Source organism: Dermacentor albipictus, chromosome 2 (assembly GCF_038994185.2).
Source record: "Dermacentor albipictus isolate Rhodes 1998 colony chromosome 2, USDA_Dalb.pri_finalv2, whole genome shotgun sequence".
Lineage (NCBI taxonomy): Eukaryota > Metazoa > Arthropoda > Arachnida > Ixodida > Ixodidae > Dermacentor > Dermacentor albipictus.
This window is the reverse complement of record NC_091822.1, coordinates 187976250-187993985: the sequence shown is the minus strand read 5'-3', so window position 1 is coordinate 187993985 and position 17736 is coordinate 187976250. Positions and strand designations below refer to the sequence as shown.

General features: G+C 42.2%; 1 protein-coding gene across 3 annotated transcripts in view; it reads right to left on the bottom strand.

The window, feature by feature from the left end:
• Positions 1 to 1031: 1031 nt before the first annotated feature.
• The window catches only part of LOC135919872 (protein neuralized-like), a 32649-nt gene continuing 15944 nt past the window's right edge, over positions 1032 to 17736 (bottom strand). For 2 of the 3 annotated variants that reach the window (XM_065453860.2, XM_065453870.2), the window contains 4 exons: positions 16467 to 16756; positions 10856 to 10975; positions 6056 to 6142; positions 1032 to 1974 (listed from right to left, as the gene is read on the bottom strand). In XM_065453860.2, coding sequence (XP_065309932.1) covers positions 1796 to 1974; positions 6056 to 6142; positions 10856 to 10975; positions 16467 to 16756 — 676 coding nt within the window. In that variant the 3' untranslated portion in view covers positions 1032 to 1795. Of the gene's footprint in view, positions 1975 to 4517; positions 4601 to 6055; positions 6143 to 10855; positions 10976 to 16466; positions 16757 to 17736 lie in introns of all 3 variants that reach the window. The other variant, XM_070534559.1, reaches the window with a different exon arrangement.

Below are 17736 nucleotides of genomic sequence, written 5' to 3'. Positions count from 1 at the left end.
CGAATGTCTCATTAGAGAAAGTGCAATTGAATGTTTCAGCCGTACAAAGCGAAGGAATACAGCTTTTTCACTGAAAATGAGAAACAGGCAATGAATCTTTATACCAGATTATAGGTCTGATGTGCATCTGTCATTGGTTCTAATGAAAGAAGTACCAGATATGACAATACAATGCAAGCTAAATTTAGAAAAAAGAAAACAAAACGAAATTGTAACAAGGCAGACTTTTATCACTTATTTACTTATGCAGTATAACATTACTAGCTTGAGTGTGGAATTATTAAAACAGGCATGGATATGGTAGCAACACAGCAATACCGAAAGCTTAAGTTATACCAATTACAGGTTTCACTTATACTGAAAGCTTGAGTAGAGGGTCTTTTTAGAGCCGATGCAATCAGATGTCTTGTACTATAAACTTGACTTTTGAATGAACACTCAAACCATTATGTTCTTAAAAAGGGGGAGCAGATCATGAACTGTCATGTATAGGATACAGCAAAGGACACACTTCAGTGCCCTCACTTCCTGGAGCTAAAGTGCACAATCAACGTCTAATAATTTATAACCAATTGTTTTCTGTTACGTCATCCTTAATCTACCAAACCAAATATACAGTGCCATTGTATTTCCTATCCTTTTCAAACACTTTACTGTGCTTGTGAAATTTCATTTAGTAAAATACACCTATACATTTTTCTTGGCATAATAGAGCCGTGGTGATTGCATGCTCACAAACAACTAAACTTGGCATCCATCATTCCTGCTGAATGCAATGGCAGAGCCTTGAAATGCAGGACCCTTTACTAGACAATTTGAAACACACATAAGTCGTGAAGGATGCTGTTTGCAATTAATTTGACATCCTAATGTGGGAGCGGCCTGCTTCGGCCTAGGAAATTAGCGCGACCATCCATCCTCTCTACTGAGGGGCATTTACATCGGGTTATCCAGTAGCACAGCAGAAGTACAAATAACAGAGTAAAGGAGAGCATAGCGAATTGTAGCAGGAAATTCATTAAAAGAACTCATTACTACTTCAACGACACAATGCAACGCTTTAATAAACATGTCCAAACGATAGCAACAATTTAATGCATGTCCCCCAACTATCTATACTGAAAACACAAGGAGTAAAAGCAACCATTAGGTCACTGGCTCCAGTGAGAATTCCAGTTGAAGGTAAAGAGCACTCGAGTTTGTTATCAAGTGAAACAAGAAGAAACTTTACAACATGTTTGAGACAATTTAATGCGCTATTAAGAACTTGCGCCTATTTATATTTGGGGACTTTAGTAATCGTTACGAGAGCACAAGGTACAATCGTTCAAAAATATTTCGCTTTGTCTAGAAGCACACTTCTGTCCACAACAGATATTTCCGACGTTTTTACAATGCAGTTCTCAGTAACATGCAGCACAGCTGAATATTTGTATTGTTGACACTAAAGGCTGGAACATAGTGGGCACAGAGTGCTCATGCACAGGTGAATTGCTGTTAAGTTGCGTGACAGAAGTGCACTTAGGAAAACTGAAAATTTAGTTACAGTATAATCTAAACATGAGCCCCATGCTGTGCAGGTCTGCTTGTGAAGAACATGCACAGCTATTTCCAGGGCTTTCTTTTTCATTCAGTTTATCTTCTCCACAGGCTGTAATGCTTGAAAAATTCCGTAAAGAAACACTTAGCCATGCTTCTTCTGAAGCAGCGCATTTGCTTCACGCCCTCCCCCGCAGCTCACTGTTGGCCAAGTGATATATAGGCAGTCAGGTGACTATCATCAGCTAGCCATCACTCAGGCTTTGTAAATGCGGATGACATTGACTATACGCTGTCGGCAGACGGGGCACTGAGGGTCACGGCTTTGCAGTAGCTTCAGGCCACAGTCGTGGCATGTGAGCGAGTGGCCACAGTTTATGAGCACACTCTCAATTGAATTCTCGAAGCATATCCGGCAATCAGTGTCAGGTTCCTCTGCACAGAAGAAAACGCAAAAGAAGAGACTGGTCAAATACATGGACTCATGGAATTTTCTGCAAAAAAAGTTTGCAGAGAAAAGGTCAAAGCAACTTCACGCTTCAAACCTTCAAAAGAGAACACCACCTTTCACAATTGGCAAGGTTCACCTCATTGTGATAGCAATTATATGGACACTCCTGGTGAATTTTCCCCGACGCGTTGCGGATATATTTAAGTACAGTTAAACCTCAACAAAATGCAAGTGGTAAAGTCAGCAATTTGCACCGTTATATCAAAATTCGATCTCTTACACAACTAAGTACAGTTGCCAATGAAGTTTTCTTACATGGAAGGGGCTGCAAAATTTTCTGAATCATCGGCCAATTGGACAAATACAAGTTTGTGTGAAAAAAAAATAATTCTAATTTTGTTGAACTTGAGAGTCGGAGACGAAAGGTATGGCTTCATGCTGTGTTGACAATATCTTAACATCAGCAGTATGAAGTGAAGCCAGCGACATTTTCACATCCACTCCGTGCCCGTGGCTGACAGCGGGACGACACTATCATGAAAAGTGCCAGCAGCGGGGAGCAAATCCTTTATCTGCCTTTTGCTTCAATGCACCTCTGAAACTCGAGATTACGCAACCTCCAGCACTAAATGCGTGGGAAGACAGTGCATGATGTCATGCCATCTCAGCTTGCCTAGTCTTTGCACATGTGGGAGACCACCTCTAAAACAGGGTTTACGAGCTGCGTATGCATGCAGACATGCGCAGACATGACAGGGCTGGAGTACAAGATGCATGTTCAGGTGCCCCCCACTTTAATATGGCAACTCTGTTGGACTCCATAATAAATTCTTGGACTGCGGAGCAAACATCCCTGCAGTTGAATCTGAGAGTAGAAGTCTCAAATAAAAGAGTACAAGTGAAATGCTAAACCTTGCTATTGCTGTCAATCCTTTGTGCTTTGGGCAAAGCTGCCACTTTTACTCATTCAATGTAAATGGGAAATGCATGCAAAATAACCTTTAGCAGGCGAGCCATGCTAAGCTGGCAATCTGACTGGGTTAGCTTGATATCTTAACACAGACAAAATTTTCAAGCAAGGAATGTTCACGAGGCATAGATAGCCAAAACATGCTTTTAATATTTAGGCTGCTGTTTGTATTGACCAGTGCCACAAATGAATGGTGCCACTACCCAGGTTACCACGATTTTCAGCTGTTTTAAGAACATGTACAGTAGGACTGTATTGACACAATCCCATTTCTTATGATTTCCAGGCACCAATGTTTGCGATCAAGAATTAAAATGACCCAATACATTTACGATACTTTTTCACCAGTTTTTCATGTTCCCGGAAAACAAGATTTTTCGGCACCAATGCTCAGTAAATGGCTAAACTGTAATCATGATACATTTGTCAACAATGTCAACAAGAAAAGACACGAGGTAAGCGTGGCTGAGAGCAGTAGATGCCTGCTACGGCAGCTTCCCTGCAGCACTTGGTGCCAGTGTCACATGAAAGTGTGGGCACGCACTCAGTTTTCCCTTCCGCGGTACCAGAAAAATTCCTCGCAGGTCGTTGCACATTGTATTCACAGATGTCACTGCCAACCCGATATCGATCATCATCTTCACCTATCTGTTTCACAGAGCGTATGGTGTAGTGCCACTGGAAGCGTAATGCATGCCTTTATAGGTGATAACCCAAACGTGCCGTCGTTCCCTGCAGCAGGTGGTGTGAAGTGAGCATCCTGTTTCGCTCTGCCATTATCGATCAACTTGACTTCATTTAGGTTTTGCTGACGCAACGATTCGCACCCACCCGAGTCACGTGAAAATGCTGGGATGCACCGTTTTCTTTCCTCTACCATTAAATCTGATGAGTCGCCACATATCAAATTCACAGATATCGCCACAAATACTACCGTATAGACTCATATAAGGACTGCACCTGCGTAAAGGTTGCACTCCCAACTTAGCAGGCCAAAATTTTGAACTAATTTTGACCAAAGAAGCAATTTTCGCCACTGCATGTTTCCACGTGCCACTACTAGATGGCGAGAGCTGCGCATTGACCTCTGATGCAATGGTACATCCGAGAATCTGGGGTGTGCAGTAGTCGCCGGCTGTGCCAGCACCATTTTGACCAAAATGTTCGGTCCTGTATAAGGACTGCATCTCGTCAAAATTATGGAAAAAAAAAAGGAAGTGCCGCCCTTAAACAAGTCGATACAGTATTGCGATGAAGCATCTTCACCTGTCTGTTTGACAGTGCATGTGGCACAGTGCTGCTGGAAGTGTACTGCACACTTTTAATAGGTAATAACACAGATGTGCAGTTGTTCCCTGATGCAGGCAGAGCAAAGCTAGCATCCTGTTTTGATCTCAAGGCATTGTATTCTGGCTTCCTCTACCAGCTCGATTTTGTTTTGGTTTCCGTCGCCACCCAGTAAGCAATTAAAGAAAAGAAAAAAAAAAACGTGCCTCCCAGGCCACTCTCGCCCCGCCAGCTCTGATTCGCCCAGCGCCGCACCGCAATGATTCTCACCGAGTGGGCAACTCGAAAATTCCCCAAGAGGCTGCTGACTTGGGTTGAACTCGAGATGCGTGAACATAAGCTTGCCAAAACCACTAGAACAAGAACACGTATTGGCATCTCGTGTTGCAACAATGCATGTAGCACTTCAACTTAAGTAGATGTCAACTACAGTTGAGTTTGCCATTTTTTTAGTTACTTTGAATCTTATGTTTTCCCGGTTTGCACATTTCTTTCTCGCATTTTTTCTAAGGACATAAGAACGAGGTTCCACTGTATATCTGTTCTACCGTATATCCTAATTTCCTACATATGACCTGGCATCCCATATGCTTAAACACAGCTGGGTGCATACATCTGCTTATGTAAGGCCCTATAATATTGTTTGAAATCATGTTTTGCAACGATTATATGATTAAAATTTCTTATAATTCAAAAAAGAAATTAAGTGGTTCCTAGGAACCTGAATGTACAGTTGAACCTCAATATAATGAACATGGGCATAACAAAGTAAATTTATCCTTTTCAGGGTCAATTTTTTTTATTGCAGACTTGAATTCTTTAAGAGGGATCTATTTTGAAAAAAATTTACCATAATTTTTCTAGAGTGGCCGTAAATTAAGAAAAATATTTTGCGTTGGTATATATGTAATGTTTATTCATGAATAACAACAATAAACTTATAAGAATAAGAAATTTCCTGCATTGCTAAACGCATAGTTGAAGGCTAAGAAAATGCGCACACGAAAATATTTCACAAGTATCAAACGTTCCTTCTCTTACAATAATATTTACATTCACAGCGTAATCAAACTGCGTAGGTGAGCACACTTAAGAAAGCTGTATGATTGTGTACCTGTCAAAAAAAAGAAACATGGGACAAACTTTCGCTAATCTTCATCTTATCGCCAACCAGAGGCAATTACTTTTCGAGAGTTACCAAAAAAAAAAGAATGAAACGCATGCACAGTGGGATCTTTTCTATGTGCACCCCTGTGAGCAATAAACGAGGGAGTAACAGGCGGTTGCTCTTTGAGTGATTAGTAACGACATAGCTATCAGTTTCGTGAGCTCAAGAAGCCGAAACTGTCTGTGGAACAAAAGCCAAACTAACAGCTGCCTGCCCGTGCGTGTGCCAATGCGCAAGGGGTAGTACATAGATGCGTCGGAGCAAACAAACTTGCTCTAAAACAAACCATACAATGAAAACCGAGACAGGGAGGCGCAAGAAAAAAAATTACGTGTATTCCCACATAGTGGCAGCATATTCCAGGAAAGAAAGGGTTAGGAAATTGGCGCGCTTTTTAAACCTACGGATGGTGGCGTAAATATATGGCATTGACCAGTTTGGACTCGTTCGCGGTGCCGTATATTTAAGTCATTGACCCTGAAAGGGTTAAATATATTGTCGTCAATATCAGCATTTAATGAATATTGAATATATAAGAAAGCTATTTTCCTGTCGAACATAACTTCCTTATAACAAGGTTCGACAGCATCACACCATTATGGCTAGAATACCAGAAGCAATATTATTCAGTCGTCCTCACCAATGGATGGTGTTTTTGTGGTGATTTTCTCTACCTTGGGCTCCGGGCTTTGTTCACTCTCGGCCACAGGCAGTCCCCGCTTGCTCCCTGCATGTTTGTTAAGTTCCTGTAATATTTTCTACGCACACATGAAAAACACAAAAATCTAAAGAAGCACCGGATGCGAGCCACTTTTTCAGCAAGCGGACTCCCAGAAATTTACTAACGCCACACTTTACCAACTCACATTGCTAAGATGTAAATTCTACATGAAACCAACATCACTGATTGGTGAGCACCTTCCCCACATTGTGGCCATTTAGAAGTGGCCTAACAGAAGGTGGATTTGGGAGCTGTACCTTAACAGTTGTAGCTCAATATAATGAACATGAGCATAACAAAGTAAATTTAAATATATTTTTGAAATATACGGCCTCTTGTGCAAGTTCGGGGCTACATATTAGGTCTAGGAGAGTTATGAAATAGCCTGTATTGCTGCTTTTATGGATTACAATGGGTTATAGATGTTGACCTATATTTATTGTAAATAAATGCCAAGTTGGAAATGTCACGTCAGTACTTCCATGCCATGGATGATACGAGTTCGTCTGTGCATTTCTGTGATGAGCTCAACGCATCAATGATACTTTTCATTCTCTTACAGTTTTCACATTTTTGTCGGCAATTGAGCTCCAACTTTCACATGAGTACTACACCTCATACTTCAAGGATGTCCTGGCTCTGTGCCATTGTGCAAACAGGGGTATGACGGAAGTCGAATGTGTTTACATCTGCTAAAAGAACTGACTCTGTCGTATTCAATGCCTTAGTTTTACGAAATCCAGCTACTGTCCAAGACGTCACATCCACAAGCCAGCACCTAGATAAGTGGAACTCTCCTCATCTTCACCAAGACAGCAACAAACCTCGTGTTACCTCTCATTTTGATTTATGTGCTCTTATCCACACCATAAGCTGCAAAAAAATTTAATCTGCAAGAATTGAGGAGTTCTCCTGCTGCTTGCATCCCACTCCTAACCTTCGGCTTGTGCTACATCGTAATATTTGGGGTTTAAAATCTCGGAACTGCACCGCGGGTCATAAGCAATGCAATAGTGGAGAACTCCAAATTATTTTTGACGACCTGGGGTTCTTTTAGGGAGATGCGACTCAGAGAAAATGTTTTTTTAATAATAAAGCTAACTGGATGAAATTTATGTGGAAGATAGTGTTTAATCTAGGGGTGTGTGAATATCGAATATCACCAAATCGAATAGTAAGTGTTCGAATAATTTGATTCGCAAATAGAATATCAACTATTTGATTTCTCGAACGTTCAATATATTTGGTGTAGAGATCCACACAGTGCCACATGTCGCGTGCACAGTACAGCCCCATGTGCTCGATGCCACCCAAGCGAGCGTTTTACTTCATTTTTGCTGCAAAAGGACCGCCAAGTGTGCCGCTGGTGAGTAACCCCGGCTGATGCGGCAGCGGAATTTGTCACCGTGAATGCTCCCCAATTTTCGCCCGACGGAGGATTGCACGTGCAGTGCACGAACACCACAATTCGCAGAATGGTACTGCCTCGGCTGAGGCCACCTCTGTCGGTACAAGGTTCAACCGGGTAGGCAGGACTGATTGAAATGATAATGCAGCACAGGCGGAGGGAACAGCAACATTAGCAGCGTGTATCTTGTAAAGCAAAGATTGGGTCGATTAACCACCGACGGGCACACAGTGTTGGATAAGTTGCTTGCAGTCCATTACCATCTCGGCCAGTGGCAAATTGTCGTCAAGGCCAAACTCACAGCGGACACTCCCAACAGGACAGTGCACTGTCCTGTAGTTGCTTTTCGCTGTCTGCATCCCTGGTGCTGTTCTATAATTATGGCCACACTGCCTAGCTTATTAGTCCTGATTGGCGCTGCTTCATGGGACATACATTTGCAGCAGCCGCAAGACACTCGGAAAACCAACAAAACGCCTCGCAAACAGGGGCACATCCAGGTGCCTACTTGTGGGGGGAGGTGGTTCCTTAACGTGGTTGGGAAAGAGATTGCGATATTAACCAGAAGTCTGTAACTAAATGGTGATTTGTTCTCAGTTGCATCCCTTAGCGCATTTCTTATCAACATCTTGCAGACAATCATGTAACCAGTTTGAAAACAATTTATTGGTGCCAGTGGGCATGGTCAAACCTTGTAACAGCACTAAAAACTAAATACTGTAAGGAGACAGAAAAGGGAAGTGCAAATCGCAGTTCAACCTCTTCACTGCCCCAAAAAATATGTAGGCAAGAAAAACAAACAATGTCTACATATAATTTAAAATGGCTTCAGAAGTGCAGAGAAGAGAATTGTGAAAAAATTTTCATTTTCAAATGGTACAAATGAGTGTCCACAAATGTGGACATTAGTTGGGAGCATGGTAAAAAGAAACAATTTTACCCTTGCAGGCACAAGAAAACACTGCATTTCATGCACCAAACTTTCGACTTTCCTTTGCCATCTTTGTTCCTGCATCTCATTCCATTTCCAATCTTACGAAATACGAAATTCTGGGAAGTGGTCAAAACCATTTTCTCATGTCACTGTCAGGCGGCTAGGCTGGTCTGGTCTGGCCTCTGGAGCTGCCGGTCTGCTTTCGTACCTTCATTCTCTGGCACCATTTCGATTTGGGTTAGATCTGGTTAATGTTTTGACTACATCCTGCTTGAAAGACAGGGGAGACTGCACCTCTTGTTGCACCTTGTTGTAGGTGCAAAGCTGTTGTGTCGCGACAATTGATAGACGTATGGAGTTTTATGGCAAAAGAGCCAGACATCGCCAAAGAGCACCATACACATCATGATGGGTATTCAATGACTCATTTATGAAATGGAGAAATATGCTTGGAATGGTGGATGTAAATAGGCCTAAAATCAGCCGCTGTAAATTGCACAAAATAAAGGAGTATTAAAATAATGACAAAGACCAGAGGTGTGAACTATGAACATAAATGTTTTGTTATGCAGGGATGACGTAATAAAACATGTAGGTGAGTGTTGCACTATTGCCTCATCAATGCCTTTGGGTGCAGGGGCCTGAGACACATGCTATACTTGATGTAATGAACGCAGCAGCAGCCTCTAGTGAGAGGCCACACTACGTAACTCTTGGACTGGTAATGTGCAGTGCAAGAACGTAATCTAAAAAAATGTTAAACATATTTGGTGTTGAATTATGGGATTGTGCCAAGAGACTGTGCTGGATGTAATCAGATACGCTGTCGATATGCTAAAGGAAAGTGCTTTTTCCTCTCAATTTCCGTTTCCCGACATTCCACATGGACGTGGATGACGGTCAGTCTTTTGCCACATCTACCACATGTACGAGGTTTATCACCAGTCAGCAAGAAGTTGCGTGCACCTGTTCATTGCTCACAAATAGTTCCTCTCGATTGATAGAGAGATTTGGCATTGGTGTCACTCCTCTTTTGCTTGAAAAGAGTATACACATACTTTTTTTTGGACGTTTATTTTAAACCATTTACATCTACCCATTCAGACAGCTTGTTTAATGCAAGCTGCACCTGTCATTCGCAGATAGCAATGTTACATGGTTTGAAACCTATCTGCACATCATCGACATGGTGCTTGGAATGACTGTATACAGGGACGTAGACTGTTGGGCCTGTTGGTGCATCATGTGTCGCTGAGCGGAAATTTTTTTTTTTACATTTAATGTAAAAAAAAGTGACGAGTTCGGAATGTCATGTCAGTACACCTTTAACTCCTTCCATGTCATGGATGATCTGGGTTGGCAATTTGTAATTTTTCTTTTGTTTTCTTGTATGGTGCAGTTAATGTTCACTTGCAATGAGTTGAATGCAATTTTGTAAATACTAAGTGCTTCAAATGTTGTCTACATCGTTATTTGTGAATGATTCTGCAGTAATGAATTTGGCCAATTTTGGTAAGATTTCAAGATAACAGCATGGCCAGGAAGGGGTTAAGTTGCACTACAAGAGAGCAGCGGTGAAGGCAGTGATGACTAGAATGATAGAAGAAAAAAAGAAGCTAAGAAAACCAAATTGCTTCTGGAGCATTGCTTTGTGCCTACTAAATAATATGCAAAATGTGCACGTGCACTTTGACCTGACCAAAATGGCAGAGCTTGCAAGGTGTCAATATGTGGGCTGGTGACATCATTCCTGCCTCCCTTCATTGCTTGCACTATTCAAGCTTGTAAACGCATGTTTCAGGTTAAATTGTGCTACTAGTGAGGACATGGCTACATATCTCTTAAGTCAACTTAGATTTATGATTAAGCCTGCTAATGGAATTTTGCACATTGTCCACGGGCTGCTTGTGAAGAGCTGAAAGTTATTGAATGCAGCTATATTTGCAAAGGTTATATGTACAGATGTCCTCTTTCACCCTTCTTCCCAAGCAGTGTAATCGGCAAGAGTTGTGTACTAGAGCAGGTTTATGCACAAAACACAGCAAGCCTGGTATTTAGACGTGGTAGTAGTTCTTTCTCATCCTTCATTTTGTACCTTCCTGTGGTTACAACATATATTTTCTCAAACTCACAAATACTGGCTTAAAGCAATGTTTTGTGCATTTGCTTTGTGCTTTGACATGCAACAAAGGTTAGTTTCTGTTCAGAGAGAATGCAGGCCACGAGCACTGCACTTTTCTTTTCGTACTTGTTCTCCTTTACACTGTAAACAACCAAATTAAACAAATTGCACATATGTAGATAAGCATGCAGGGTAGTTTTGTAGTTTGGAATGAAAATTTTGGGAAAGATGAAAACAGAAAAGGTAAATACGTACCAACAAGCTTGAGCTTTGTTACCCGGCCTGCAATGTCGAAAAACGGATAGAACTGCTGTGTGCCATCCACGTACATTATTGTTTTGAATGACCCATTGTTTTGCGAGTACTGAACCTTTCCTGCAAGTATAAAGAAAAAATTGAAGTGGACATTAGGCACTAAATTGTGCAGAATGGCAAGCACACTTTTTCAAAAAGCTACAAGCAACTTCAGTGGTTCTGCAAACAGCGTGGAAAATGAATACCGAAACCAAGCTGGGATTTGTGTGGCATACCAGCCATGAACGCAGTAATGTGCCAGAACTTGGGGTGTGTGAAATTCAATATTCTGAAGATGAATTGAATAGTTTGTGCATTCGATTTGTATGCAATGTGAGAATTCAAATTTTTTAACACCAATTTTCATTTGACTATAAGAGAACTCTACAGAGGGAATGTCAGGTGCAAGAGTGGACTGTTGCGAATTATTTTGCTGCAGGGGAGCCGCAGCTGCTCAGCAAGTATATAAGGAAGCTAACTCCTCGAATTCGTAATTTAGTGAGGATGTCTTGCCATAAGGCGGCTTGCAGATTCGTTTTCTCTACTTAGGCAAAGCAATTTATCATCTGAACAATGCTACTGCCTTAGCATTCCTTTAGAATGATGTGCTGTACTGTAACATTACCCTGCTCCTTCACAAACAATCTGATGTTGCGCTGTTCCTACGTTTCAATATTGTCAGTGACATGGTGTGCCAGATACAAGCATCTTTTAGTCATTTCGCATTTGCAAGCTACTCAGTTGCCCAGTTTAATTTTAAGGGAACAGGGTAGGCAAATTTTCCGAAAAAAAATCGACTTTTTGTTTTTGTGTAATTTAAAATCTCTATTCTTTCCTTAACATGGCCCAGTGTTTCATTTGCGCCTACGCGAAATATTTACCTCAAAATCAACATTTTTCGAAACCTAGGCAGCATCCAGCCACGCCCCCTTTCCCACATGCTTGGGAACTTTGCCTCTCCTAAACTGAAAAAAAATTTTTTTTCACCGCCTATTTTTTTTTCACGTTTAGCGGAATGGCTGTCACTCATTTGGCAACAGTGAAAACATAGCTAGCATATTTCGCTTAGTCAAACGAATCCTAAGACGCAGCTGGATTACTCGCAACGCGGGGCGTTTTGCGCGTGCTTTGGCGTGTTTTCGCGGACAATCGAATTTATTTATACTTTGTTGCTGGTTATTTAGCGGTAATGCAATGACGAAGCCAAAGAAGTGCTTTAAAAAACGTCTCTTCCACGGAAACCGGCATAAGTCGATCTCCAATGACCCCAATTGTCTGCAACACAATCCAGGAGTGGGCACCACGGCCACCACGTGCGCGTCTGCATCGAAGCTTTCGCGCTCGGCGGAACGCTGGAAACGGAACGCCGGTGTTTCAGCAGCTCTCAAAGCCTGAGCTTCTCCAGAAATGTTTCCATGGAAAAACTCAGAACGCGAATGAGGCGTTCAACAAGGTTGTATGGGAGCGCGCTCCGAACAATGTCTTTCTTGGCCTCAAGGCGCCGAAAATAGTGACAATGGATGCTGTGCTAACTTTTAATGACCGCAGCAATGCTCGAGCCGACATTTTGAGGTCATTTGGAGTTTCTCCAGGACGGTTCACAGTCCAGTGGTTGCGCGAAGTTGACCGGCGGCGAGTGTACTTTGCAGAGAGGTCTGCACGACTGGTAACTAAGCAGGCCGGGAAAACTAGGCAGCTAGCTCAGAAAAGAAGTGTTGATGATGGAGGGGACTACCAGGCTGGTGGCTATTGAAAAAATGCGCCAGAATTTGTTTCTATAGTCCTATATTGCAATAAAGCTCTTTCTTCCACTTCAAAGCCAATTATCTCAAAACACCAAATTTTGCTGCATTTGACCCTTTTTTTCAGAAACTACAAGCGCTAGGGCGACAAAATTTTCCAGATATTCAGCAAACATTACAGAAAGTCTACTGAACCAGGATTTTAAATATTCTTGTAGGGGATTTTTGTTTACAGGCTATTTACTGCAGATTTTGGCTCTAAAATTTGGTGGGTCCAGTAAAAAAATGAAAACAAAAAATCTAATCTCTAAAAACAAATAATCCTGGTTCAGTAAAACTACCTAACATTGCTGATTACAATGCCACCAAGATTATTGTTCTAACCCCAGCAGATCATGAGAAAAAGGGTCACAAACATAGCCTAAAATGCATGGCTAGAATAGGACCTACCCTGTCCCCTTAAATGGCATTACTGTATTTGCATGATTCTAATGCGTCACCGATTGTAACACGCAGCTATATTACCGCCCCAAATATTAAAAAGAAGTTACTTGGTGCCAATTCTACTGTGCATATCAAGTAACGAACCCCAAGTTAACACGTACCATGTTGAAACAATATTATGAAACATACAAAGGCACACCGGCATGCACATAGCTGAACCGTAGCGACTAGTCACTATCGTAGTCTCACAGCATCTCCCTTTCACTGTCTACTGGCCACAGAAAGTCATCCTCAGTTCCATTTAATGCACTAGAAATGCCGCACTTCTTGAAGGCTTGAGCACGACCGTCTGCAGGAGCGCATTCCACGCACCATGGACTCACCTTGCGATGTCTCCCAGCATCGCTTTCTTCAGACAACCCGTTCGACTGCAGTGTGGCTAGCTACATTTTATTGAGCGTTTTTTTTTATTAGTAAGAATCGGTTCCTTTTTGGATTTTTAGTAGAATTAGTTACGAATGTAACGCGCATGCAAATTCGAATGCAACTTTTATTAAAAAAGAAGTGCAAGTTAGAATCGTGCAGATACGGTGCATGTATCAAATACAATCAAACCTCGATATAGCATGAATATACTGAATCATTTTATATGCAGTAACAAAGTAAATATAAAATTTGGTTGGTCATGCTTTATATTAGTGGGGTATTCTCATCAAAATGAGGGATCCCACATGGCGTCGGTTATAGAGAAGCAAATTTTTGTTACCATGTGTTTCAAGATATACTCATTCTGGCAGAAAAAATTTGCGGAAATGTCATATACCATCACTGACCTATTTTTCAGGCGCCTGATTTTGCTGACCTGCATGTTTTTTTCTGACTTGCGGCACCACAGATGTACAACAATTTCGAACGCTGCACAGTGTTTTGGGTATGAACTACATGCACAATGCAGCAAACATGATGGCCAAGAACAAAGTTGCCGCCATGTCAATTGGCAAGAAACTGCGACAGACTTCTGTGGCAGTGTTTGATATAGGAGCAGTACAGCCTTGCAGATTAATTAAATTTCTAAGGGGATGTTAGAACAGTTTATTTAAACAATAATTAGGCATATTCAAGTCTTATATATGCGGCATCGACTGCTGCGCCGACAGAACCGTGCAGCCAGGCTGCAATGGAGAGTACGGAAAGAAAATTTGGAATATTTGGCCAAATTATGATATCCTTCAAGTTCGAATGTAATGTAACGTGCATTCCTCAATACAGTCAAATCTTGTTAATTTGAACATGCTTAATTCCATCTTTCAGTTTATTCCTACTGACGCTGTAATCCTGTCAAAGTTATGTGTATTCTAATGGGCAAAAATGCCTTATAATTTGAATGCGCAAGCATTTGCGACGGTTAATTCGAACCTGCTGTGCTCCGACAATGCTCTCAGCAGCGTGTCGAATCATGCGGCGGTGCCTCCGACCAGCATTCCTCTGACTCTGCCAAAGACGAACAGCTTAGGAGAGAGCCCTCAACACTGCACATGATAAAGAAAAATAAAGTGGCGTAAATTTGTGTGCAGGCATGTGCAGGTGCGTATATAACCAATTATTTCTGTTAGTGACGGGTGTCCTTTACAGTTAAGAGATTTTTCGCACCCCCAATTTTTCGGACATGCCCGATAATTTGGACGCCTTCGCAGCACCACCATGTACACCACTCAGTCAATGTATAAGAATGTCTGAAATTTTGGACGCAAAAAACCTTTGCCCTTTGATTTTCTTGACTTTTGCCATGATCACAGGTGCGAAACAGCATTACCTGAAGCCATGCCCGCTGCGATGTTGATTATCTCGCCGCCTCGAGCCGGTGCTCTTGCACGCTGATCCGATGGCAGCCGTAGCCACGGCTGTGCCAACGCTAGGCCTAGCTATTTCGACGTTCGCTACCAAATTTCTTGTTCAGTTCCGTGTGTTTCATTGAAACAATTCTCCGTGGTTAGCAATGGTGCAGACTCCGCCTTTGTAACCCTTTCCAATGGCTTTGGAGCGCAGAAAGCATGACACGCTGCATAATGCCGGTTTCTAAAAGTCAGCTTCGCCCCAATACAGCAGTGTTAAGCAGTGGAGCATACTAAAAGTTAAAAGAGGCAATTGTCACGGGAGATGGTATGTTTCCTTTAAAGGGACACTAAAGGCAAATACTAAGTCGATGTGGACTGTTTAAATACCATTCCAGAAACCTCGCAACGTTGTTTCAGGCCAGGAAAAGACTTGGTTTAAGAGAAAATTGTATCTGAAGGGTCCGAATACCTTTCTCGAAATTCGAGTCTCCCACCACCCAACCGAAGGAGCGGTGACATTGCATACACCCTCACCGCCCTTTGCTGCCATCGGTGAGTAAATTCTCTGCTACTCGCAGTTTGTGCAAGTTTCTCTCGAGAAAAAAACCAGTGTGGCACTTCGCGATCGGGAAAGTAGTGAAATGTGAAAGCGTGGGTGGTGCAGAGTCGAATTAAAATGAAACCTTTCGAATGCCTGCGTCACTGTCAACGGAAACTTCAATGAGCTCTTTTTTCTATAAGTAAAATGGAACTGGACAAACAAGTAGCACTTATTTCATATTATAATACAATATGAGGATGTTTTCTGCAATGAGTAGTTGAGTACTAGTGACAGAATTTAGCTCAGGAGTGCTTTCGTTATCGGGCAAGTGCTTGAATGTCCCAGGGGAGTCATGTCCTGCATTTACCTTGATTTCTCACTTATTAAGGCTCTGTTCACGATAACATTGACGCCTTAGAGATTCTTGAGCACTAAGCAATCACTTTAGTTTGACTTAGTATTTGCCTTTAGTGTCCCTTTAATTATACACGCATGCGTGCACCTGCCGTCCCCTATCCCAGTATGAGCACCGATACACCTAATAAGTGTAGTGGCAGGCTTCAGGGCTATTTTGGAAGTGTCTGTGGCGATTTGGTCCCTTGGGGGCAGTAAAAGGTATTCATTTATTTTTTGGGGATCGTACGATCTTTCGGACGTTTTCGCGGCCCTTAGGGAGTCCGGTAAATCGGACGTTGACTGTGATTTGTAAATACTTGCGAATAAATCTTCTGGAACTTCCCACTCAAGCGTTAGCTGAGTACACATGTGCCACTGCAGGTAAATCCTTCATTCAATTAGCTTCCTTGAATTTGAACAAATTTCGGGGCCCCTTCGGGTTCAAATTATCGAGATTCGACTGTACTGCCCGACTTAAAATTTACCAATATTACAGTGGGCATGTTACATCAGTGGGCATGTTACATCACTGGCCGTGATGTCGTACTGGCATGGGAATTCACACAAGCACGCTAAACAACGCAGTATTCAAAAATTGCCAAAGTTACACAAACCATCGTCCCCCGTGACAAAGGTGAGTTCATCGTTGAGTAAGCAGGGAATGTCTTTCTGGAAGACCCAGTACTCTGGTCGATCCAAAAGAGCATCCAGGTCGCTGGGGAGTTCAGAGGCAGCTTGCGCAAGGGTTGCCGGATCACATGTCGTCAGGCCAAAAGCCAGAGAGCCAGACAGCGCTGGGTCTACGCCTACCACCTTGACCATAAGCCTTTCGTTTGGACAGAGCGTGCGTGAAGCAAACACAAATGCGTGCAGTTCGCTGAGGTCACAACGTTCTGCCAACAGTCTGTAAAGCAAAATATATCCTTAAGTCAGCAACTGAACAATGAGCAATTCTGTGCACAAGCCCCTGATAAGCTCAGGTGCATATGGCTGTGTGGTTGTGCAGCCAGGACCTTTGGCTGCACAACCAATTAATTCTTCACTAAAATTAATCCATCAATTATTCATTAATCCTGCACAACCAATTAAGGCCAATTAATCTTAGCTTGTTGATTAATATTAAAATTGAACCTTGAGTGTATATTACCTGATGACTTCGCTGCAACTTCAAACCACCTCAGCTGATGCTAAAGAGTTCACACTCTTAATTTCTTTGGCCAAAACTAAGTAGACTATTTTGCACTAGGCAAAAATGGGGGGAAAAGAAGCAGAACCTGGCCCTAACTGATAAAGGACTACAGTCGTCAACGGATTTTTCAGACCGAAAATTTGTACTTGATGAATATTCTGGACTTCATAAATGCATTGTCATGCATGAAGCTAATGCATTTCTGCAACCGATTTTAAGGATAAATTTAGGCCCCAAGGTTTGATTTTCCAGATTAAATCGCTTGTTCCGAGCAACGCTACCTGATCTTGGGGGCCGCCATGTTGGATTTTCTGCCGCTGCCTCGGCCATGCTGGGCTTCCAGTGGCCTGCTCTATAGCCTCTAAGATTGGGATGTGCACACTTTCAATGAAGAGCCTACAACATTCTCCAGTGTCAGAGGCCATGCACACTCCCTTCTTTGGCTGACAAAACTCTAGGAGACAGCACTTATTTCGTGTTTATTTATTCTTTTTTTTTTGGACAGCACTATCATCCTAATTACTTAACAGATCCATTTTTATTAACTTATTTTAAACTTTTAGTTGCTATTTGCACAAGGTGTGTCCACAAAGCAGGTGTGTCTCGGAGACGACGTCACATCGTTATGTGTGTTCGTGCGGCTTTGCATTTGTGTGATCGGCACCCCCCCGTGTGCCTTCGCGAGAGCCAAGTGG